The 27,371-nt window shown below is 43.8% G+C and overlaps 1 protein-coding gene across 3 annotated transcripts in view; it reads right to left on the minus strand.

The window, feature by feature from the left end:
- LOC144722089 (WD repeat-containing protein 7-like) overlaps positions 1–26,877 on the minus strand; it is a 127,449-nt gene extending 100,572 nt beyond the window's left edge. The window contains exons 1-4 of one of the 3 annotated variants that reach the window (XM_078600217.1): positions 26,622–26,877; positions 16,088–16,259; positions 11,266–11,372; positions 729–807 (exon numbers count right to left, since the gene is read on the minus strand). In XM_078600217.1, the coding sequence (XP_078456343.1) occupies positions 729–807; positions 11,266–11,372; positions 16,088–16,246 (345 nt within the window). In that variant the 5' untranslated portion in view covers positions 16,247–16,259; positions 26,622–26,877. The remainder of the gene's footprint in view (positions 1–728; positions 808–11,265; positions 11,373–16,087; positions 16,260–26,621) is intronic. The other 2 variants (XM_078600216.1, XM_078600218.1) reach the window with 2 other exon arrangements.
- Positions 26,878–27,371: the final 494 nt, after the last annotated feature.

Here is a 27,371-nt window from a genome sequence, read left to right on the forward strand (position 1 = left end):
CGTCTTGTTTGTTAAATTAGTGTTTTGACATTATTTGGGTCTTTCGGTAAAGTCACGTAATAGGTTCAAAGAAAATAACAAAAGTTTTTGGTATATGAATTCCTGCAGTCACGAAAGCTTTAAGTCAAAATTTAGTGTTTTGACATTTAGATTATATTTCTTTTAGCTTCGAGATGTAATTAAAAGTGCCATGAAAATCATACATTGTGTTTCGGTAGTGTGTGTGTATGTTTATGGTGGTAGCTTGGGGAAGCCTTCATGCATTGATCAAGGCTGAGAACGATGATTTATTTTACACACATATATGTATAAAACTTACTGCACTCGAGTATAACATCCATAACATATATCTGTTTTCCTATGTATATGCACAATATATCTTGTGAAAAAGACAACTCGATAATCACGTCTATATGAGATTGTAAGCTTACATTTATGCATTCAAACGTATTGCCAGCATATTTGTTTTAGATATGGCACCATACGACAATGGCCTCGTCTTATAAATGATGACTCGGGGATGTTTATCGTGCACAGGTACTTTACAACCAATGTTTTTCTCTGGTAATACTGTACCGGACAAAATTTACTGACTAAAATAATGATATCATCAATTACACGCAATGTGACTTCGTGGAAAATACACTTAAATGTTGGGTCATCCAGAGGCCACACAAATGATGTACAGGATGTTATTAGCTTCGTAAAAAAATTAAGTGAATACTTACATGCATTTCTGTATGTACGTACGGATGCTGCCTGAACTCCACACAGCGCCCATCGCTTACATCCCACAGACACATTTGCCTATTGAAATAAAATTAATGGAAAAAAATCATGTCACACTCACATTGCGATAAACACATCCAACATTAAGCTGATTGAGAAATGGCCGCAATCTTTTCAATCTATTTAGGAACACAATTTTGTCCATTTGACGTTTTCTTTTAAGTTTTGGTACGAATGTTGAATAATTTGGAGCACATTCTTAATAAATACAATGAAAGCAGGAGTCAAATTATTATTTTGAGCACAGCTGATTCTGTTGAAGACTTATTATTTTCATGTTTAAAGCTGAATATTTAAGATAAATTAATCTGCTAATAACTACAATTTTTTTCTTTTTTTACAGCCAACATTGAATATTTCAGATATATTTCTAAAATACCTTATTCATTTTACTTCTCATACGTAAAATCACTGAAGCAGTTTCAGATAACCACATAATGAATATTTACACACACTGTTATTTTTTTGAATTCCCAACAAATCAAACACAAAAAGATCGCGGCATACCGCCTCTTACAGGCACTCGGACGCACGCAGATATATATCATTTAATTCATTAGCAGGGGTTAAACTATTAGCAATAACAATTTGGGCGTGTAATGTCATCACTTACACACACAAAAAAGAAATCCGGCGGGCTACAACCCGCTTCCGCCACGACTATCAATCTCCTTACGCACGCTAACATGCATTATGCAATAAAAGGCACAAAGGCACAAATTATCCCATAACGAGATGCCATATGGCGAAGGACCCCTCTGTTGCCGGGCTGCGGTAAGCGTGCGGAGTTAATGGACTGGATTTAACATAGGCGTGGATAATCGTCGACGGGGGTCGCCCGAGCGAGCGGCGACGGGCGAGCGTTCACACCAAAGGCCCATTCAGGTTCACGTCTAAGACCCACACGCTGGGACGGGCCCTCGACACGGCTCTGGGAACAATTACAAGCTGTGCCTCATTAAAAGCCACGATCCCCCACCGCCTGTGCCACACGCACGCGCGCACGCGCGCCGTGTGCGTGCACGGGGGCGCTCACCACCCACGCGTGGCCGCGTTCCTGCCCTGCGCGGCTCGCCATGGACTCCTCGACGCGACGCCAAACGCCTCTTCCGACGCGTTAGGCGCACCCAGCCCCGTGCACTGACGACGTGTTGGCACGCGCCAACGAAAACAAACTGCGCACAATGTTTAACAATTCACGTTTTTTTTTTATTAATTTACAAACGGAATATTTTTCGTACTATCTGGAGTATGAGGGATTTTTTTTTTCCCATCTCAATTTTCAAATGAATCCAAAAATATCTGAAAATATTTCAGAAGAACCTAAAAACGTTGTTTCAGATTGATTCGAAAATGTGACGTCTCAGGCAGTGACTTCATTGACATTGTCACATCTTTGTCTTCCACTCCAAAAGTGCCATCACGTGATATAAATTTTTATGAAATTAGTGAAACGTAAAAGTGTTTACATTAGAATTATTGCTTTACTGACGGAACTTGGTAGAAATAAAAAAAATCAATAATTAATGTTTAATATGATTTAAAACAGTAAACTGATTGCATAAACAATGAGCATTATAACATATAGAATACTCTTACTTTTGAACATAAAATAATCCTAAATTAAATCTGAAACTGGACGTTATGAATCCAACATCTGAAATGTTTTAATCTGAAACCCTCCTTATTGGGTATATATTAGATAGTACAATATATACAAGTACACCATACTGTGCATGCAATTAGGCAGTGTTGCGTGAAAATAACATATGCAGGCATTTTGGTCATAGACTCACGCATCACTGAATCATAAAATTAATAATGCCCAGGCCTTTATCAATCCACTGATGAAAGTCTTCCTATGCTGTCTTGGTCACGGGGGGGTTGCGTGAACATACTTCATCATGATAGGCAGTGCAGGTTGGTGAATGGGAGGGCTCGTGATTGGTTTAGATATTACTCGCCACTGATGTCAGCTGTAACCGATAATCAAACTAAGTCCATCAACTGACTGAATGACAGGTGTGGTTCTTCCTGTTATCCCCAGATTGTATGAAGATGCTAGGAAGAGCCTAACCCTTACTTTTGGAAAAAAAACCTTTTCTATTAGAGTATTTTCTAAAATAAATATGCATATATGTTATCACACGGCAGGTGCCGTGTGATAATATCGTAGTGCTGCACTGTCGCTAAAACCGCGGGTCTTCGGTGCAAATTGAGAAGAGTTTTATGCCCTGCACATCCACATTAAACGTGTACAGCCGTTTTAGCTTTTGTTGTGCAGTCTGCAGTTACCGGGCTTGAGATGCCCATCTTGCGACACATAAAGTGTGTAAGTTTAATCTCAGGTGGCCAAGCACCTTCATTCCATTTGGCGGTGACAAGTACGACTGTCCGATTTCAAACACGTTCATTGCAGTGATTGTCAATTGCAGTGCGAAAGAGTGTAACTAGTGTGCGCAGTTTAACATGGCATACGCCAAGCCATGGCATTTAGTGGCGTCACACATGCCTATTAAAAATAGGGTGAGGTGTAACAAACATGTTTTACAATTTGCTGATCAAATTAAAAGTGACCGAGAAAAAAACTTTCCACCGTGAGTTTTTACCATACAAAAACATCTTGCATGTAAATATAAGTCCACCATACTGCATTGTGGGCTCTTTAAAGTGGATTTGATGTCTTTGCTGTGTATCATTAACAAAGTCAATACTGCAAAGGGTACAATTAAAATAGGTGATGTTTACAATTCTCTAAGCTTTAACGAGAATTGTGAAAATAAATCTATTTTAATCACTGAAATGTGCTTCTTTTACCGTAAGAGTGGCATACTTGTTAATCTGTACATTTGTAAATGACAAGAAGGAAAACAAGAGTTTAAACATCGCCCTAAATTAACGTACAAAATATCTAATTTTAGCATTAAGTAATCTATTTCAAATTAATTTTTGATAATATAATTATTCCGCGGTTTTCATATCTCCTGCACTATGAGGCACCATAGTTCCGTTTTGTTATATAGCTAAAGGGCATATGATTCACAGATTGAAAAGGTTTTTACACTAGTTATACACGCAAGGAATCTAACGTGTAATAATTAACGTCTTAAGATGTATGTAAATTCTCTGACCGTTATACCTTTCAGCGATATAATTCATGAGACTATACGAGACAGAAACAATGAGACGTTCAAAGCAGGACAAAAAATATATTCTTGAATCAAATCACAGTCGCAAATCATTCAAAGTTATCCAATTATGCAGAAGAAGGCTGGTAAATATTAGATGCCTTGTATGCAACAATAGACAGCCCTTATTCACAGTCCTTACTCTTGTCTGCACTGGACGCTGTACAACAAATATATTATTGTTATCATCGCTACGGATGATATTTGACTCTTTTTCAGGAGGGTCATGCCAAGTTTCCACAGGAGGGGTACGATGATTTATATGCATAATCACAATTTAATATATTTTGCTCAATTAATATTTGGATGCTACTTGATGGAGGGATCTGTAATATCAAGATGGGAACAGACCATCCATCAACAATGGACTGTTCAGAGTTATGCTTGCCTCTTGGCAACACAAGAGGTAAATGGTAATGGTGCAATTGCGCCATCTTCCGTTTGAGAGCGGCGAGGGATCTGCAGACGTGTCGGTCGTGTTGCACAGGGCCTCCCAAATGGCGGACCTGGGAGGGATTTTTGGGAAAATTATCATTCCGCTCCCAATGCCCTTGCTGGTCAGGCTCTGGGCTGGCGGATCGATGCAATAGCAGAAGACGCCTCTCCACCTGTACGGCAGAGGATCTACACAACAGCGGGCAATGGCGATGCATTGATTTGCCTATCAATATTGATTCTTAAGGCTTACGTTGTGTGCCGCATCTGATCGCACCGTGTATCAATTCGTTATTGACTGCGTATGCAAATTACAGCGCGTATTATATTGTAATGGTGCATTTAGGCTATTGCAACGAATACAACGGCGAAATGGTGCAAATGAGACGGTGAAGACTGTGCAAAAAATTGATTCTGAAATAGGATGGCAACGCTGAATCGTAAGAATTCCTCGAATGGGCAGGAGGTGAAGCGTGGCTCAGCTTAGCTCTTTCAGTGTCAGAAATTGTCACGGAAAACCGTCTCGTGTTTTATTTCACTTTTCGCTCCACCCACGGCTGTTTCACGGCACCCCTAAACTGCCACCACCTATGTCCTGCGATGTCACAGCCCGCGTGGCACCTGCAACACGACGAGATAATTGCATTGCTCCATCTCCTCAGTGGATGTGTTCTATTAATTGGCACCAATGCGGTCATTATTCTCGACCGCCTCCCATCATCTCTCGCAGCGACGCGTCTTGCTCAAGCCCACGAGCTCGTCATAGCAGTTTGAATGACGTCGCACCGCGTCCTGTAATCCACGTGTTTTTTTTTATCGCTCTGCTTCTCAAGGAAAACTCGAGGCGTGCAACATTTGAGTGTATAAATTGATATGATTAAATATGCCTCAACATACACTTATGTCAATCTTACTCGGCACATCGCCGGGCATGACGAGCGGAGGTGATTATAATTCCAATTAGTTTGCACGTGCGCGCAAGCTGGTGAGAAATCACTGTGGTTGTGATCCCATTTGTTTTACAAATTGTCGTGAATTTCATAGCCCAGATTTATGACCGCATGCTTATGAATATATATTTTATTCATGAGAACAAATATATTAAATAGTAATTTGTCATGCAGTCAAATGCTTTAATTTAACCAATATAAATCTATGGAGATTTAATAAAGGTACTGTATGAATAAATAAATATGAATGATGAGATTTAAATCATCCATTGGGCCTCATGAATTTTCACCCCAAGTATTAAAATTCCTCTCATCCAGGGTTGCTGCAATATTCATTTTCACGAAATTATATAAAATGTTATGAAAAAACTATATCAGTTTGCCATAGCTATCAGATATATTTCGGATAAGATTGTCTTGGAATTGAGGGATTTTTTTGTTTGTTAGATCGCGTAAATAAAAATGTGTTGTTAAACCAGGCACTGCCCGATAGTCAATTAGTAAGGTTTGTCACGTAAATAAAACGTGCCAATTCGTTTCCAGTTCATCACACGGGTGAGTAAACCCACAACATTTTAAATTAAAGTACGACGTTTCGCCGGTAATTACAACCAGCCTAATCAATTACAACCAACATGCCAATTGGTTAGTAACGTTAGTAACGAATTGACGTGTTGTTTTGTTTACCAATCGACTTGTCGGGTGTGTCGTTAAACCCCCAAAATATCTTTCATATGGATATTGGTCGCGAAAGCCGACCACTACGTGTTACACTAGATCGTATTGTGTCTGTCCTTTTATGTACGTCGACTACAAAATATGACACTTTAAAAGTTCTCGGACTGCGGGTCACAACATGGCATGAGGCTGGCTCGTGTCTTTGACCCCCGCTACAATCGCAATCCGTGTAAGCGCGCACGTCTGCCAGTTAGTTGCACGGCGATTAAACGAAAACGATGAAGACGATGACGTCTTGCGATGCCCATGGCTCCCGGTGAAAGGGATACTGTGGCCATGGCGACTATTTTCAAGCGTGGATGAAGCGACGGGGTTTTTTTTTATTTCGTGAATAATTTACAAGAGCATGAGGCAGAGCCATCGAGCACGCCCAGACACGGGGCTGTCTCGAACGGCGATGGAATGAGCGCAAAGCTGCCTGCAACATTCTCAAACTCGCTTTGGTGATGAATGGGAATTTGCACGCGACAGCATTTAACTGTCCATTCGCAAACGCATCCACTCGCTCGGGTTTACAGTTCCCGCTGATCACACTTTGAAGCTGGTTTGTAAAATGCGCCAAAGAAGGTCTGATCGTCTTCTTGGTTCTTTCAGTAAAGTCACGTAGAATGGAAATAATAAAATAATAAAAATAAAACATTATGCAATATTATATTATTATATTATGTTGTATTTTTATAATAAAATATTATGTTTTATTTTTATAATAAAACATAAAATATAATATTATTTTATTATGTTTTATTTTTATTATTTTATTATTTCCATTCTACGTGACTTTACCGAAAGAACCAAGAAGATGAATCCCTGCAGTCACGAAAGCTTTAAATCGAAATTTAAGGTCTGATCAGTATGGGCAAACCTTTGTGACGTGTAGCGTTTAAGTAACGTCGAGCACCTTCATGCATTTTTTGAATGAACATGCTTCATGCTCATTGCCGGCAATCCCAGTTTGATCCCTCAGCGCGGCTAACATCAGTGATGAGGGATATCTGAACGGGCCCTGACCCCACTACCGCCACGCGACTGCCCCCTCCCTTTCCCATTCAAGAATCCCTCGCTGGCCAAAATGGTGAAGTGTGGTGAAACTTCCCGAATGATTGGACATGGAGCAAGAATGCCTTCATCCAGCAGTGGATTGACAAAGTGCCTGAAAATTACTTCAAACATGACAGGACCCCATGATTGCCAATAAGATTGGATAATCCGGCAGCATGTTGAACAAGCCCGCCTCTCCTGATGGCACATGGAGAGTCGAAACCTATCCAGACAAGTATTGGTCTGGTTTAACCAATAGGCGCATGGATTAAACAACTCTGTTTTATTTACGTGTAGAGTTTACACACAATCACAGAAACACAGTGAACGTGGGCCAAAGGTTACAATCACAAAGGTCCGTGTTGTTACTGGGACTCTGCTCATATTTGCCTTACCCATAATTCTCCACAGCAATGCATCATGAGTGTGCATATTTCATGTACATGTTTTTTGTATTGTTAACAATCATAATGACCTAGAACATGTCAACATGCCTGAATGCTCGAGTCTCATCCAGTTTCATGTTGACAGTGAGGAAACGTGGCTGATGGGGAATCACGTAATGCCATCAGCTGATAAGTGGCACGCCGAGGAGAGAGTTGTAAGCCTTTAAGCCAACTGGCCTGGAATTCCATCCAATCAGCCCACAGGAAGTCACAGTAACTGTATTGATTGCATAGCATTAACCAAAACGATACATTCCAATTATTCCAGCAGAGGGAGCCATTGGCCAAGAAAATTCAAAAGTTCACGGGTAGAGACGATTCATCAATCCACAAGATCTCGTGGTTGTTCCTGTCACATGCATTGAATTTTGAACGTAAAAATACAGTGGCTCTTTTCATTCATATATGTTGTATGTGAATGGTTCATGGAAATCCTGCAGCCATGAGAGCAGTGATGGCCAACCCATACGTGTGAGTGGCCCATATGAGTCAGTGGGCCACATGAGAGCAGTGATGGGCAACCCACACGAGTGAGTGGCCCACACGAGTGAGTGGGCCACATGAGTCAGTGGGCCTCGTGAGCGGCCCTCCTCCACCTCAGTGGGCCGCAAGTTTCAAATCGTGCTTGTGTACTAATCACGACCCCACGCATGGCCCTAGGGCCGTGACGCACTTAGACCAGGCCACCACGAGGGTCTACACAGGACGTAGCTTGCCCGCCAGGCCACATGGTTCCCAGCACTGCACTAGAGCGTATACATGCTGCACAACAGCACAAAAAAGGAGAAATGATTCTTGAATACAATTATACAATGGCTGGGGTGTGTGGGTGAAGCTGTGCATGCCAAATAATTTTTTTAGCATACTATTATCTTAAGAACACCATGATCACTATAATAAGCACACCATTATCTTATTACAGTACGTACGTGTGTAATGATATTTGTTTACATGTATCTATATCGTGTCATTATCATCACTGATGGTGGATGCCCATGACAGATGCGTTCCATTTTTCGCGATCTTCATTTGTCTCTCAGGGAGAGTTCCGTCCGACCGTCTCACATTGCCCCACCAACTCACCCACTTCTTTCCCCTTTCCTTCTGCCATTTCCTTTGCAGAACAATTTTCGTCGCGTCTCGAGCTATGACCGTCTAAGGATACGTCCTGCGTGTGCCACCCTTCCTTCTCATCCGACTTGCAGCCATTCTTTCTCATTGTCACGAGAGCTTACATTATTCACTTGTCTCTGACACCACATCTCGAATACATTTCACCTTTCCACCGCATCCTTTCACAGTGTCCATCTTTCACTGGCTAGTCCCCTGAACTTCACACGGACACCGTCAATATCTTCACGCTCACAATTATGTCCGGCCTCTTTCTTGTCCCTGCCCCCTCTGACCTCTTTAAAAGCGGGCTTGGCTAAGCCAATTGATTGCTGCAATTCGGAACAATCAGTGATTGATGTTACACAACACCTAAACTCAAATGCTACCCCGAGATACCGTGCAGGCATGACGGGGCTACGAGATAAGAATCGCACCACAAAGGCCTTCAGATTTAAAAGGACGGGCACAACTGACGACACTCATCGGCCAATTAGGCCTCGACAAGCTGACAAGAGCAGAGAACGAGGGGCAGCTTTTCATTGTGCATAGACCGATGTGAGGTTGAGAGAGAAAGCAATGTTCGTGTCACACTAACCAGATGCCCGTGCTCCAGTGACAGACCGGTAGTGTCAGAGGGCTGCAGAGAGCTGAGCCCCCTCCCTTCTACATTCTCAGAGCCAAGTCAAAGAATATTGGTACAATATTTAACACCCGTGGTAATTTAAGCGATTGGCGTGTGCAGCCTTTGCTCACATACACCAGCGAGTGGGAGCCAGAGCAGAACGCGCAGTAGATAAAATCAGATTGTAATCGTCACTCATTCTGTTTTGGGTGTAGCATTTGGTTAAAGTTTGTCTAACATTGTGTCGTGCCCACCCTTGCGTTTCTTCTGTACGCCCCCTCCCTTTAAACAAGGTCATGCGACAGGGGCTGTGCAAGTGCCTCCAACTTATTCTGCAATGTATTCTCTGTGTGGCACCGTCTCCGTAAACTGTAGGAGCACGTGGACATTTCTGAATGCAGTGTGGAAGTGGGAATTCTGTAGGGACACGTGGTTCCCAGAGGCGGACGCTGCAGAAGTGAGAGCATTAGTGACCATACTGCACTGATGAGTCATAATAATAGCAGAACCGGTCCACAGTTGAGTTTCTCTCACTGCTGTCTGTTGGTCAAATTGACTAAACTGTTGTTTGGTTGTGGCCTCCGACAAGAGGACCACAATGCACTCTTTCGGAACTACTGATGGTTTTTGCATAATGCACAAAGGCTTTTTGTACGCGTTTCCCTGTTGTTCTTTGAAACGTATGTACATTATCTTTAAAACCTTTACGGTGTTTGCCTTACATTGGCTGGTATTTTGGTATATCTCCGAAAACCCTAAGATTATTAGAGGACCAGATAACACAACCTTGCAGTCAAATATAGACCATTTCAGTTTTTAGAGAATATAAATTCATGCAGGTCGATCACAAACATGTCATTGAATAACAATCAACAGAATAAGGAAGCTCTATTTTTCATTAGAATATTGGAAAAGGTAACACATCAGAATACTGAGATATGGCTTCTAGATAAATACCAAAATAATTTCCATACTATTCCAATTATATACAAATAGGACGTCACAAAAGCTTCCATTTTCTCTCAATCACTGTTGACAAACAACATAAGCTGAGAAAAGTCCGTAAGCCAGAAATGTAAACAAAGCTGCATTAATGAATTTACTTGGTTATCATTGCTTCCAGCCAGGCCTATGTTAAGCATATAACACTGCTGCCACTAAACCTCATTTTCATAGTCCGAAGTGGTAGGATATGGAGCATGCCATATTCAACAAAATTATTCCGTGAAAGGCATTTTCAGAAAAAAATATAAAAATCATCAAGTTGCTACTTAAAATTACAGTATTCTGTTTATATTAAGTGCAATCAATTTCCCGCACGGTTAGTTGTCTCAGCCAAGTTGAATCTTGCTGAAATGTTTTCTAACATTCAGGATGTAGCCAAGCCGGTATCCCGAGATGTCTCTGGGAATTAAATAAACATTCCTAGCAGAGGTGTAACAATTTCATCCTCCCGTTGAATCGATTGTCGCAATTCATGATCTTTATTCAAATATTATCGGGGATGTAGAACCAGTAATGGCTGAATGGGCCTTGTGAATCCATTACGTACAATATATACGAACCAACAGACAGGAAGGCTTCCACCTGTGATTCAATACACATTTCCTAAACCTGAGAATTTATGTTAATCGATTAATTAATGCGTCGCTTAATCTCTAGTTCATAATAAAAAAACAATAATCAATACTATATTAAAAAATAGCTCGTCATTAACCCTCCTCTTCCAGTCTTACTTAGCGACGCGGTGTCCCTTAGTTTAACGGATGCCGATTTAAACTTGCTCCTTATCCTCTTTATTTCCACGTTGCTCTTCAGCCACCGTTCACTCACTAAACCCCGAGAGCAAAACGCATCACAGGTGACCGCGTGGCCCTTGAGAGTGTGGCTGGAGGGGGGGGGGGTTTGCTACGAAAATTAAGAAACGAAGGCAAAGAATCACAAACCCGTTCTCGTCGCAGCTGACGACGTAGGGGTGGTCGCGGAGCGGGTTGGCCCGACCCAGGCAAGTGACTCCTTCCAAGTGCCCAAAAAGTAGAGCACGCGGTGTGATCTGACAGACGGCGTCGGTGTCGGGAATTCAGAGACACAAAGAGAGGGGACATTAGGGAACTCACGTGCCACGGTTAAAAACTCTCGAGGTAAGGGTACGTCGCGTCCGGCAGTGAACTTATCTTCTTCTTGGTTCTTTCGGTAAAGTCACGTAGAAGGGAAATAATAAAATAATACAAATAAAATACAATATTCACGACGTTTCGGCCACAACGCAAGCAGCTGTCCTCAGGTGAAGAACAGGTCTGTCGGAAAGACAGCGTCTGAATTCAGACGCTGTCTTTCCGACGAAACGTCGTGAGAATTGTATTTTTTATGTTTTATTTTTATTATTTTATTATTTCCCTTCTACGTGACTTTACCAAAAGAACCAAGAAGATGAATCCCTGCAGTCACGAAAGCTTTAAATCGAAATTGAACGTATCTTGTTGACCCGGGACAGTTTGTGGCATTCTCTTGTCGTGTCTCAAAGCTTGTTGGTCTCGTCTAGTGCGAGCGCTGCGGGCAAATTGGGCACCTCATGTTTTGTAAATGAATGCTTCGCACCAATCCCGCTTGTCATCCCTGCCGATGGTAGGCCTCGTGAGCCCAAGTGCTTCCAGCAGCTCCCCTTTCTGAGGGGGTTCCGCACGGAAATGTTACGCGTTGGTGACCTCTGTTTCCCTAGCGGATATCTGTTTGTTGGGTTCCTGAACTAAAAACAACGTCGCGGAGTGCGGTCAAGTAATCCCAATGAGTCCACACGCGGTGCGAGAGGCCCTCCTCCAGCAGTGGATTGACACGTACACATTTCTATGGAGAGGTTAGAGACAGCGTATGACGCCGTCTCACGCGTCTCTGTGCAGCAGTCCGCACGCTCTGGGGAGGCAGTGCCTCACGCATCCCTCCCTTACAGCCACTCGATATTCCCTCCTGCTTCCTCTACAACTCTTTACATTTTGCCCTCATTCTCAGGTCTTCTCCAACGGACAAAATGGTCGCTAGCATGCGGAAGCATCTCCTGCTATGCAGGCCATAGCAGGTGCCTCTTGCTGTCGAATGATACACACGATCTACAGGAATCATCAGATGATCTTGCAAAAAATGTCAGAATCACTTCATCTTCGTGTCACCTCTACCGTGGAAAACCCGGGGGGCGGGCAGTTCCTAAAATTAGGCAACCTGCCAGTCAAATTTTCGAAATGATCGTAATACTATGCATGGGGTGTCATTTGGAAAGTCATTACGTAGCTTTAGAAATAAGCCGATGGTTTGACAGGTACACACAACTCAACGTGGCATTCCAGCGGGGATGAGAAAGCCCGTTCCACCGAGTACCTCTGACACTGTGGCATTTTATGAGCATTTCTCCCTGATCAGGAAAATAGGACAAATGGTTTCTATCCGAACTACAGTCCTAATTCGTTGACTCTGTCCAAGTAAAACGCCAATTTATGGTAAATTATAGTGCAATGATTACGCACGTATTCAAAGTATGTGGAACTGCCAATGTGCCGTGAAGCAGAAAATAAAATAAAAACTGTGAGAATCTGATGCCAGTGGTTCTCAGTGTCAAGTAGCACTGGGCAGTCGTCGTCGGCACGATCCACGGGACTGAGACCGTTCGTCACCTCGATCTGGCACCGGCCCTCACACTTGTGGCTCTTTACCGTAAACACAGTCGTGCTGCCAGGTGCGCCGGCTGGCTCTGTTGACCACAACAGTTCTTTGTTTGTAAATGACACACTCAACATTTACCAACTTAACAAAAACAAGTGTGCTGTAAATAGAGAGCAGAGTACCGTACAGAGTAATCCGCTCACCTCAACCACCGATCAATTCTAGCCAGGGTTGACAACACAATAACATGCAGTTTTGGAAAGAGCATTCAATTTCAGAAATACACGTTTTTCCATAGACCGTTTGGGTGTATTATGGAACAACATAGCCATTTAATGGCAATACATTTCATCTTAAGTTTCCTAATCCACACGCAATACATGTGGATTGTGGGCACTGACAGGATCAATCTACATCCGCTGCATGATCATACATTTCCACTGGTGTTATTCTTCCAATGAGGCATTGTGTTGTAAAATTAAAGACATTCATCAACTCCAGGCAGAGGACCCGAAAATTCATCTTGGATGTTCCGCTAACGTTTTGTCAATGGGACTTGCCAAAAAAGTTAAATGAACCCAGAGTATCACTGTAATCTCTCATAGCGTATCACATGTGCGCATGTCTCCCGTACTATGGACAGAGTGAAGTGCTGGCAAAGTGGTTAACGTTCTGCCCGAGGAACCTAACAGCCTGAGTTCGATTCCTGGCCGTGGCTAGTGAAAGAGGCCAAGACCCCTCCCCACTTCACCAGCCATCATGACCGGCAAGGCCCTGGGGGTACCGCCATCCAGCAGTGGATCGACAAAGGGCTGTACATTATTACTATCAATTGAAAATTAAATTTGTTGAAAACAGCTTTTGTGTTCAGCTTGTTGTCCTTCCCCAACGCATCCGATAAGCACAGTTGGCTACGTACGATGCAAAATAAATTCAACATACTGACATTATTACTGTCATCAGATAATACATTGTTTATTATATCTACTGCACCATCACAATGCAGTTTAACTGTGGTCTTCTTGCCCAGTTAACACTCTGCACATTCTACGGCAGTCTGCAGATGGCTACAGCTCACGGATGTGCCCTCGAGTGGGCGAGCCACGTGCGTGTTCCCCATGCTGCCGACTGCCTGATGTTTGATCCAAACTCCTGAGATGTAATTCTTACATTTTACATGTCTGAAATACGTTTGTTTTGTTTGCTTGTGGCCTCTGCCGAAGTAGCATGAACACACAATTTGTGAACACAGAGCCCCGCTTTGCCTAGTTGGTTGATGGGGTAGGGTACAGTGTTCCTGAGGCTGCCTCGACTGTAACCCATGGACCGAGCGAGAGATAACGCTTTGCAATTATGCACGCAGGGCAATTGTGCAATAGCATCGTGCAGATGTGCCGGCTGCGTTCAGCACGTTGAGCAAGGAGATACAAATTGGGTTGCATATTGCATCCATGGGATGGGTGGCTACATTTAGTAAGCCAATTGATATCCTTAATTTAATATGGTGACATCCGATTCAATGATTTATTTTGCACGGGACCATAACAGTTTTAAAATTGCAGGGTAATCTTGTAAACATTTGAAATGTTGGTCAATAAAAAATAGGAACATTCATTAGCACGCTTGCAATGTGTGATGTGGTATGATCCTGTGCAATTCACTTAACAGAAACACCAGGCTTTGATATGAACTGGGACTTGAACCACTGACTGCAAACTGACCCATTTTAAAAAATGCAAATATCACGCCTGTACAAGTGAAATGCAAATGGAAAATACTCAGCCTACCGAGTAAATCTGTGTTGCAAGCAAGCGATTATGCAAAAATGAACATATGTAACAAGGAGTGACAGATAGCCGTACCTTTTTCACGCAAGGAAGTATTCTCAGTATTTCACAAATTATTAACAGTGATCTACATCTAAGCTGTTTATGGTTCAACATTTATGCACAAGCCCAGCATTATCCTCAATTGCATCACTGTATTCAGTCTTACCACTGTATCACTGAGAGATGTTTTACAACCATGAGTCACTTACAATCACACTTTAATAAATGAATAAAAGGCAGAGGTTTTTTTTGCATCGATGACAGTAGTAGAGAAGAATTAGGGTTCATTTTCCAAGCAAATTTTGCCCGGGCATGGGGAAATCATCTGCAGTGAGAAGTTTCACACGGGCATCGCAACGATCGCGCTCCGCAAGAACCCCGGCAATCGGAGATCTCGGCAATGATCGTGGCACAACAATGGAGACGACGCAACGATTGCCAACGCTTACAGGACCGCAGAGGAAGACCTCAGAGAGAATGGCTTGACGACAACTACGGCGACATAAGAGACCGGTGCCAGCAAGACGTGGCACTGCTTGAGCATATTGACACAAGACAGAGGAAAGTGGACGACATGTGCAGTGGACACCTACGGGGCTATTTGCCCATGGATCGTGATGACAGGACCAGAATCAGAGTGGGACGAGAGTGGATGATATCACTCATTGCACTGTTTAACACAAATGAGAAATATTTGAAATATTCAAAAACATTCACTCTTAAAGTGGTGCTTGTGAGCATTCACTGCACATATTATCTAACAGTCGGAACCAAAAACAAGACCATAAAGCATAATACTTAGTCAAATGCTTTAAACTTTACCCCAATAAATAAATCGTCATAAGGTTGAGCGCAGTCATCATTAATAATTGCGGCTGTAATAGCTGTACAAGCTATTATTATAATTGTTATTGCCAGGCCAGGTACACTCGAGTCCAGGGTACGAGCGGTGACACGGCCCAGTGGGAGCGCCTTCACCACTCGTTGGAGAGGTGCGCGGTTCCAGTCCGGCGGCTGCCCTGGCTCAATACTGCGCGAGTATTCACCGTAAAAACACGCCGCGCGCATCACAGCGGACGACTGAGATCATGTGACGCCCTTTGCAAGAGTGGTCTCCAAATTTTAAACGTGACACGCAATTGAATTAATTAATTTTAATCCACGTAGCAATGATCACCCCTCTACTGCGAAAACTTGACAGGGCCCGCGTTAAAAATAGTTATGAGACTCAGTCAGGCTTTTCTGGGTAAACAAGCGTAGTAGTAATACTACTAATAATCATAAACACCTTGAGATCTTCGTCTAGGTTCCATAGGCAGAGCTGCCCATCTTGGCATCCGGTCACAATTGTGTGCTGGTCTTCTGTGAGCAGCAGGCTGGACACGCAGTGATTCGGGGCGTGCAAACCCCAAAGCACCATGGGAAGGACCCGTTCCTTATCCGGCATGGTGGCACTAAACCTGGAGCACAGCAATGGCAACAAACCGCACGAAGTGTTACATTTTTCCAGAAACAAGGTTCAGCAATAAAAGAGTCACGTTCGTGCTGAACCTTGATTAGTGTCATTCAAACACAACACTCCAATCATCCGCCTCCAACCGTATCCCTTAACCCAGCACACTCTTCCTTCACCCCAACGTGTTCAACACTGAGCCTGCGTCTCGCTCTGGTAAAACCAAGAGGCGACAACTGTCCATGGGATATACTGTACAGTGCCGTATCCTCCAGATTATAATTATTAATTTACTCTGCGAAGTTAAGACACACCCCAAACCCTGAAAAAGAAGAAGTGCGTTTTATAATCGGGAGGATACGGTATCATACCAGTCAACCCATACTGTTTACCCGGATTCTAATACAGGGGAAAATATATTTGTTTGTATTTCTCCCTTGTGATGGAACTTTGTAGGGTGAACGTTGAGATGTATAAGGGCACGGGGTGACCAATACGGTCTGAATTGGTCTGTAATAAGGTGGGCACTGATAAGGGGTTGACAGGTATGGGGTATTGTATTTCTATGCAGAGCCGTCTTCCAAAAGATGATTAGAAATGCGCCGTTTTGAAATGGCGAGATATGTCTCCTGGAAGATGAGGCACCACAATGGCCCTGTCATGTCCTCTGGGTGGCCATGTATTGTTATGTAGGACAACATTCTTCTTGAAGACATTGTGTTCTCCAGATTATAAAAAGCACCCCCAACGTTTACTTTGATATAGAGAGGGGGGTGGGGCGGTTGAAGTGTGTCTTGACATTAAACACTGACATTCACGAAGTGCAACTACAGCAGTGCCAGGTATTAGCATAACCGTGAATGGAAAATCCCGAGTGACCTCTCATGCCAGGTTGCCTGTGGAAGGATCTGGAAAGCGCTACAGATTACAGCTGATAAACAACCACGGTAGCATAGCAGCTGTTTTAATCCCATGCATTCTGATCCACTAATCCAACCAGTGCCACAGGGCAAGATCCATACACAGCAGTCGTTGAAACTTGGGTATGAAGAACGCAAGGAGCTTTCAGGTGACCTTGTCAGTGAAGGTTCCGTTTCTAGTGCTGCACTGTCCTCCCTGGCCAGGCGGCTCGCTCAGCAGCGTCAGAATGTTGGGAGTGTGAGTCCTGGTTGGGGGTCGCATCGCGCCTCGTGCGGGACGAGGTCCGAGGTGGAGCGAATCGCCGCACAACATCCCGAGCAAAAACGCAACAAGGGAGTGTTAGCCCAGAGGGCCCATTTATAGCGGCCATAATAATAATGAGTGACTTGTTTACCCAGGAAAGCCGCACAGATATTCACCACTCACGTGTAGCCATGAGCAGGAATCGAACTCAGTTCACTCGGTTCTTAGCGCAGTAGTGGGTTGCCAAGAGCTTAACCGTGAAATAATTACCATGATTCCACTCCCTTGGCACACACACATGCCACACACACAAAATCAGGAATTTAAAATAAACCTCACATTAGTTTTCTAAATGCTTTGAAAAGCTCTTACATATAAAACACAGTACTGTAGGCACTTTAACACTACTGCAATATCACCGATGTTGTTTTATATTAAAATAAATAACGATGAAAATTCTATAAATACAACTCTTCGTCAATCCGGTGCTGCGGGAATGCCTACGACTTCCCACACGCCGCTACTGATGAGGGTTGTTTGACTGTGGAGTTCTTCACCATTAGTGCACCGTTAGTCGAGGTGGGGTCTGGCACCGGTTCAGTTACTACCAGAGGTGGGACAAAGTCATTGTTGTGCAAGTCACAAGTAAGTCTCAAGTCTTTGCTCTCGAGTCCCGAGTCAAGTCGAGTCAAAGATGAGGCAAGTCCAAGTCGAGTCTGAAGTCATCAAAATCATGACTCGAGTCTGACTCGAGTCCAAGTCGCATGACTCGAGTCCACACCTCTGGTTACTACTCGCCACTGATGTTAGCCGTGACTGAGAATCAAACTCAGGTCACCCGGCTCATTGCGCAGACCGTCGAACACTGCACTACGACTCGATTATTGCCCTGCTTTATTCACGACCGGAGTTACAATAAATCATATTTTGTTATAACAATAATAAAAACAATACCACGTATACAATTAGACACATCAAAGTGCCCAAATTCTGATGTGCTTTGGTGTGAGTTGATAACAAGAAAAATAAAATACAGCAAAGCTAAGAAAATTAATTCCCTAATAGCACTCACAGAAGTAACATCTAACTAATAAATAAAAGCGTCCAAATTATCCATACACATAAACAGGTTAATTTTTTTTGTCAAAATCTGACTAATGAAGCGGTATGATTAAAAGCCTGTGAGTTTTGTATATAGTTGTGATGCATAGAGCAGAAATTCGTTTTGCTGAGGGTCAGAGGTAGGTCCACACAGCCCTTTCACGTAAATGTCACCGAGCACTTCAGAGGTTATTTCTTTCATGGAAAATTCTAAATGTACATTAAGCGACGTTAATGTACAAAAACACAATTACACGCAACAGTGGCGCCCTTCTGGACGACAAATGAAGTGAATTGACTTCTGCTCTGTATCTACACGTGGAAAATAAGAAATGTTTAGCACGAGGTAGCCAGGTGCTTCAAAACGTCAGTGCCGCAGCTGTCACAGCCGAGACCCTGGGTTCGAATCCGGGCATCTGCCTGTGATTAAACCGGGGTTGTCTAGCCATACGACGAGATGCCTGTCAAGGTTCATCCCACCCACAGCAAAGACTTCCTCTCAACCAACAGGTCTCGGTCTATTCCCTGCTCCACACACTCTCACGTCGTTCTCCCGGCTCAGTGAGCTCAGTTAAACTATTAAACTAAACTATTTTTTTTATTTTACCAGCTAAGACCAACTGATCTATATAGCTCTTTTTCAGAAGCGACCTGAGCGCAAACGATAGTTCAATTAATTGGCTTATCGTGTGGAAATGTACAGCAGCCAAATACTGTAAACGCATGCTTCTAAATGTGGAAGGAAAAACCGGAGGACCCGGAGAAAAATCTACGTGAAGACGGGGAGAGAGACACGCAAATTCCAAGTATACAGCAGGCGTCGGGGTTGGGATCGAACCCACGACCTCCTGCATACCAGGCGAGGTAGTTAACATCTCGCCACCGTGGTATCCAGGAAAGAAGACTCCATGGGATTGTGACCCACAGCAGCCTTTCCCATTTGATTAAGACATTATGGTGCGTTGGAGGTGATATACAGCACAAATAACAAACAAACACGTCCTCAATGCGTACGTCAATAACACTGTGACCTTCAAAGGAAAACAATATAATCAGTGACGTTTCGAGCAATGGCCCTTCTTCATGGGACATACAATTATTACGTGCTGTAAAGGAGGGACCTGTCCCGATACAATGCCAGTTATAGCTCATTGCTTATAAAGCCGCTGTGTTATTCACAAATATTATTGGGATTCTATGAAGAAAGGCTGCGCAGAAAACCTGTAGCTCAAATGTATAATTAATTAACTAATTCCCACATGTTATGTCATATATATATCAATATGCTGCAAGCTTCTCCCATAGGGGGATACTATTACATGCGTTTGCATGTGTATTGGACTGCTCTGTGTCTTGACAGGGTCTGCAGCCAGCAGACTCGCCACAGCAATTTTATTCTCAAAAATAAAAAACCCCGCCATTTCTTATCGAAAACGTGACATCAATTAAATGAAAACTTGAGAAGTTTTTTGTTTGTTTCTTTCAAATGAAATGCTACCCTGTCTACGCGGATGCTTTGAAAAAAAAGTGGGTGAAACAGCACGGAGGGTAAATGATTAATGTTAATCGTTCGCTTCCATCCACTTGTATAAGCAGCAAGCAGGGGGTGGTGCGCTCCGGTTAATGCGTCAAAACTCTTCCCGCGAGGACATTAATATTCAACTACGCTCACGCCTAGAGACGAACTACGCACGGTGACATTATTCGCTCATTAATATCCACGATCCGGTGTGTACACGGCACCACTGTGCTCATAATTATTAATGCCATTTCCAAATTTAGCACGTTATTTTTCTAGTTCCGGTGGCTACGCGTAAGCTTTCAGCAGCCAACTTCACGCGATTTAATCCGGCTGCCTTGTCACTATGAACTCTCTATCCCCGGCTGTCACGGGGAAGCCTGCCAGTTGTGTTGGACAGCTGGACCATTCCCATCGCAATGACACAACGCCTGTATGGAAATTGAGGCCGTGCTTATGAATGTTATAGTGGTTTAATTATATTTGAGACGTCGCTGTTATATTTTTTTCTCTGCGTCTTGGTACAAAACTCTTAAATTGTATTATTGAGTCTTTCGGTAAAGTCACGTAGATAGGTTTAAAGAAAATAACAATGAAATAACAAAGAATAACAACAAAAAACCTCCGACGTTTCGATTGCAACACAAGCGGTCGTCTTCAGGAAAATTGTCATTTTAGACGTTGAAATGTCTCGCTGCCTTATTCAACTACCTTGTCATTAAATCACCTCCGCCCCTGTCATCTTGAGTCACCGTTGACAATGCAATCACACCTGTGTGACTTTGGGTTGTGTGCCCTGGCCATTGACAATGAGCGTCCCCACTCCTCGTGTTCGCTGCCATGCAGCTGCCTGAAGTTAACGGACTGAATGACAACTTACGATTTTTATACTAAGCCTTGGTTCTAAAAACGGTGGTTCGTGAAGTGTTTCTCAGTGGCCATGAATACTTATTCAACAATGCTTGCCTTGCGTGTCCACGTTGTGTCCAGATCGCTCTGTGTGATCATTGCAATTAAACGTTTAAGCAAACGCTGAAGGCAATGTTGACATACATGAAAATCAACTAGGGCGTGTTCTGTTTACGTGACAACCCTTACTAGTTGGCTGTGTCGGGTGGTGGGTTTTAACGACACATTTATATGTTTACGCGATCTAACAAAAACTATATTATTCAAATCAATGTTGGGTCAATGCAAATGTATTGTGTACATTTTAATTCCAGCATTGTCCATCAGCAAGGGTAACGCCAGTGGGGGGTGGGGTGGGGTGGCACGTGCCCCCCAAATGATCCGATCAAAATCCCTCATTTTTATCGGATCATTGGAGTTTATTAGTAATAAATCGGCATTTTGCAACCCCCACTGCCACTGTGTAATATATTATTACGTGCCAAGGACACTATGAGATGATAGGACAATAGTCTGAGTCCATAATTGGCAATAAGTAACGGCAAAGCAGTTGTGAGTGACTCACAGAATTGTGCACAGTTGCGTATACACAGGACACGACTTCCCTGAAGGCATTCACCTTCAGCGAGCGCGATGCCGATCACACAACGCGGTTCGAATTCGACCCTCGATCGATGGCTGCGCCATCACCGCACACGCACCGAATAAACAGCAAGGGACAAGTCGTTAATTACGAACAACTCCTTACTCACTAACAAGTCCTTACTCACTAACAACTCCACTATCATTTCTCATTGCTGGAGGGGTTGCCCCCGCCCCTACCTGAAAATCCTGGCTCCGCCATTGGTTACTGTGGCAACGTCAAGAGACCGCTCCAGGCATTTCACATGATGCAGCATTTTTTTTTGCACCTTTTATCTTTAACTGCAACTATCATATGACGCACACACATCACACACACAGCGGATTTACAAACACCCGTCAGCATTGTGTTGGCTGTGAGCGATGACAAGACAGCTGACGGGTCCTCGTGGCTCGTGTCGGAACGAGTCCCTCCTCGAGCTCACCGCTCGCTCCAGGGACTGGCCGCTGCCCGAAGCCTGCCCCGCACGAAATCACTCCTCTCATCTCACCACGACGCCTTCGTGAAACTGACGAATCGTTCACTTCGTCGCACTCATTCATACTGAACGAGTTTTGGGACACGTACCCATCGTGACGCTGATAAAACAGTACCTCAATACTGCAGTGCTGTGCTAGTTCCAAAACAATAACGTGTCTTGTCTTCGCCTTTTGAAAACTTAAACAATTTACCGATGCATTGTCATGAAGGGTAAAAAGGACGTGACTATTTTATTTATTATTTATTACGAGACTTGTATGAGTATTTACATACACACAAGCGTCATGCACCGTGCACACGGGCTTTGCAAATGATTGAGTCTGCAGTGGAGAGCGCCGTGGGAGAACGCCAACGTCCCAAACAGGAGCCTCATTGCCAACCCCACCGCAGAACCACCTGGAATGGTCCTACCGAGGGCCGGAATGCACGGCGGGCACGCGGCACTGGAGGAGGAAGATGAGAAGCAGCCCCCCCCCCACCTCACCCCCGCGGCATTGCGACTGCGACTGTCAAAGCCAAACCGTGGAACCGATCGTCCGACAAAGTCTACTCGGCTCATTCACACTGCACACATTCACAGCACCATTCCCGCCAGCACAGAACCTGGCTAATCACGCTGCCGTACAGAAGAAAAGAAAAAATAATCCTGCAGTATGTGAACCAGTAAAGAGTACTTGTATCCTATTTGTCGATTCCTTGAGAGGTAGAAATATCCACAGCTCACCAAACAACATGATTACTATTGAACGTCCAAGGATGGAGGTCATTTTCTGATTCTTGAAACTATCTGATAATGCTGGTTGCACCTACCAGACAAACGTCTCAGAAAACTGTTCAATTTTGTGGATTGCTCTTCGTGTGCTGAAGCAGTAATATATTGACTCAAATGTTCATCACTTGACAATGTTATTAATCGACCATGTCAGGTGGCGGAGGGTTTATGGCACACAACTTAGTTTGGCGATCGGACTCAAAAATCAACTAAGAATCAAAATGTGTTTTTGTTTGTGATCAGGAAAAAATTAACTCATACTCAGTCTTTATATCCTCCCTCACCTATTTGAGCTCGTGATGGAATTTGCTCAGAGTGTTCCACTATCACGTAAATGGCGACTTGCGATTGGTCAATGATGTTATGAACTGAAGGTGGCCACTCTTTGTATTGTACGTTATTTTGTATACAGATATGCAGGAGCAAAGGGGCGGGTAAGCCCCATTACCACGCATCGCTAACCTTACTTGTTGGGCATTTGCAAGAATTTATTTTTTATTCAGGGATTTTTCACCTCAAGCAATAAGCAACTCACGCTGGTCAGCGTGGTGAAGTATGGCCAATTACTGCCATGGCACGATGAGCCCTTCATGCCATCCTGAATACGGTTTTAAAATGCACATTGTCTCTTAATGTACCCACCAGGAAGGGTACAGAATGATCACTTCTCCGGTTCAAAATAACGCACGTGTTAACATCTGGGTCTTTAGTACACTGACTTCACACACGCCTTAAGCATTATGAGAAAGCCTTCGATCAGCTCACTCCATCAAACAAAAGCCTCCCTGGAGTGGTCTTCTTGCAAGGACACATTGACGATAAGAAACAACGCAGTTCCACCTTGAGATCACATGAAATTATCAAGCGGGAAATCGGCTCATATTTGGTAGTTGCCATCACAGAACCAATCCAAGCAAGCCACACCAGGCACGAACGACATCGAAAATAAATAAATAAATGCATAAATAAAAGCTCACCGCGAACTCATAACAAATATGTTTACTAAACAACACAGCAGAAGGTAGCAGCTGCATTACCGTCTGTGGCTGACCTAGCAAAGGGCATGGCCATTTGCTACAGGAATTAAATTTGCTTCTGGATGAATTCCTCCCCAAACTGTCAGTCGTGGGGGTTGCTTGTGCATGCTTCCCCACCCTGGTCATCGCGGGTTGGTGAAGGAGGCGGCCTTGAGCACCAGTTCAGAGGTCACTCGATGTCGATGTTCGCCGTGGCCAGGAATTGAACTGAGGTTGTCCGGGCTCTTAGCGATTCGCACAAACGTGTGTAAACAAGAAAACGAAAACACGCGGCATCTTCATAAAATCGCCAACATAAATGCTCATAGTGAATTGTATCGCAAGGGGTGAGTGTCATGCTACTCGTGGGCGCGGTTATCTGTGCTTGAGCACTTGAATGTGAAGTTGTCGTTGTAGCTCTGCGTCTACATCAGCCGTACGAAAGGAGAAAAAGAATGTTACGCTTCCCGTGCCTGCCCCAAATTACATTATCTGTCACTGACACCAGGGTAACACTTAGCATCTCCGTGCAGGACAGGACACGTTGCCGCCAAGTCATACCCGTTGTCTATTCCAATATGAACAAGCATCTGAACTCTCAAACGGCGGGTTCACTCTCACTACATCCATACAAATTCATCCGTGTACATCTACACGGATGTTTTATAAAGAGGCAGGTGCAGTTCTGTATATGCAAATATTATTTGGGTCTTTCGGTAAAGTCACTTAGATAGAAAACATTACAATAAAATAATAAAAGTGGAAATAAAGTGAATAAAAAGTAATACAATCATTTTCATTATTTTATTGTTATTATTTTTTCTATCTACGTGACTTTACCGAAAGACCCAAAGAATGTGAATTCCTGGAGTCACGAAAGCTTTAAGTCAGGATTTATTTGCAAAGTCACATTTTACGTACTTTTACGTATTGCACAGGGATATGTATAATATAATTATCATAAAAACGAATTTAAATCCGAGTGTGGCATTTCGTATGCGTAACGTTAGACAGGGCACATCGGTGGCAAGATGTTAACTAGCTCGCCTGGTATACAGGAGACCGTGGGTTCGATGGATGTATATTTGGAGTGTGCATGCTCTTCTCGTGGTCGCGTAGATTCTTCTCGGAGTCCTTCGGTTTCTTTTCTTCCACATTTAGAAAAATGCGTTTCGATTATTTGGCTTCTATAAATAAGCCACTTGGTTGAGCTAAATAAGTCACTTCATTGAGATATCTGTGGCAAGGTCGCTTCTGAAAAAAAGCTATATAGCTCAGAGGGCCTTACCTGGTTAAATAAATAAATAGACTGAAAACAACCGAGTGATTGACGGCCACTTTGGAGAAGGGTCAATGAGACCACCTCGCACGTGGAAGCGAGGTGGATAGTGGCATAGTTGACGCTGTTCATTCAGCAGTAGATAGATCACTGCAGGTCATGATGAAGTTAGAGTTTAATACGCGTGCCAGTACAGTACAGCAACCCGTGTTATTCACAGTGGCCGGGTGAGGAAGGGGACGGTGTCACTGACAAAAATCTTCCGCCAAAAAGAAGACTCGTTTTGCAAATGTCGGTGTGTCATGGTCAGATTGGATTATTGTGGTATATTATTCATTGACATTTTAATCTATTCCATTGCATGACCCTGGTTTTTATTCACACTATTTAAAATGTGATCATTAAAATTGGCGACTAAATGGGAATGTCAGCTCAGGAAAGTAAACCGAAGGGAAGCACAAAATGAAAGGTGCTGAGGTTTTGGGACGATCTGCTCTAAATAATGTCGACTATAAACCAAAATAGTGAAATTTAACAAAAAGCTCACTGACATTTACAGAATTTCAGAAGTTCATTTAGCAATACGGTACGGAATTTAATGCAGAATTTAACAAATACACTTCAATTTGCAAATGTCATATTAAAATCTCATTATGACATACCGTGTGGTGTAATACCGGGTGTTCCATAAAGTAAGCATCCACCGAAAAATAAACACAGAGTGGTATAAATGTTCCAACATTTTCCCTCATATTCTTAAAAAAATGTTTTCGAAAAGTTAAAAACGTGAGTGATCTTCAAGGAGATTCTAAAGAGTGTCACCTGAGATGCTGGCGATTACTCGGCACTCAAATCTCGATACCTGGTGCTGGTGCTGTTGGAGTAGGCACCATGGTGGACACGTGGAGGTTTAGAAGGGTGGCACTCGTGCCAATGAGGTCTTCATACTGCCAAGTGGATTGTGTATGACTTCATCACACGTGGTCACATGCCAGTCTCGCTACACGTACACTATTTGATCATCATGCAATCACGGCAACCTTTTGCAAATAATCAAGAGCGCGGCTCTGTTGTCAATTTATCTCCTGTGAATCCATCTCCTGTGAATCCATCTCCTGTGAATCCATCTCCTGTAAATCCATCTCCTGTGAATCCATCTCCTGTGAATCCATCTCCTGCTTGATCTCTGCAGTTTCTTTACGCGCGCCAGGATGACGTGCTTCGTTCGTACTTGTGTGTAAATGTAGAATTAAAAGTTCCGTTTCTTTAGAACGCATTGTTAGCCAGCTGTACGAGCATATGCAACGTGAGATCAGATAGCAAGTGTTTAATTAAAAACAAAACTGGACAACGTCATAATTTCACCCGCAAGCCAAACAGACACAAACCGTGAACACGATGTCACCAGAACGCCGCATTAATTCGTGTAAGTAGCCCTCCCGAAGTGCGTAACGTTGTCAAAACTTTAAACCAAGAAAGTTAGTACCTCTCAGTGGACGAGGAAGCAGGGACGCGGCTGAAAGTGACTGACTTTGGAACTTGACACAGACGCAGTTACACGAGCGTGGCTCTGCGTTGAGGCGTCCGCTACACCTGGAGACGTCGGCTACACCTGGGAGCGAGAGAGAGAGAGGAGGAGGGAGCGAGAGCAGGAGGAGGAGGGAGCGAGACGAGGAGGAGGAGGGAGCGATGGGAGGAGGCTGAACGCCGCGTGCAGTGTGCGGGGAGCGACTGCGCTCAGCAGGCGCGCCTTGCCACGAGGGGAGGGAGAGGGGTGTTGGTGCGGGGAGCGGTGGCGCACTGATTAGCGCGCTGCGCAACGAACCCAGCATCCCGAGTTCCATTCCCGTTCACGGCCACCAACGAAAGTGACGATTATTTGAACCTTAGATCAACTCAGCCTGAAATGAGTACCTGGTGTAAACATCAACAATAGGGAGACAAAGACGGCCTGACCTGGTACTAACCACCGCGCTCCCTTGCGTGTCATTTTGGCCGTCATAGGTGCCCGCAAACAGCACTTGTGTCGACTATAGGGGGTTCTCATATGTACAGGAGGTGCACCTGCCAGTCATCCCCAGCCATTCAACCCACGGCACCGGGGTCTCTCCCGTGACCTCTTTCCTGTCGGCGAGCCTTCCACACTTCACGTGGTGGCTTCAAAGTGCACCACTCCTGGCACAAGCGTCACCGTCGCTTCGCGGCGATTGCTGCCATTGCGCCGTGCACCCGTGGT

This window comes from Lampetra planeri, chromosome 13 (assembly GCF_965212315.1).
Source record: "Lampetra planeri chromosome 13, kcLamPlan1.2.h2, whole genome shotgun sequence".
Lineage (NCBI taxonomy): Eukaryota > Metazoa > Chordata > Hyperoartia > Petromyzontiformes > Petromyzontidae > Lampetra > Lampetra planeri.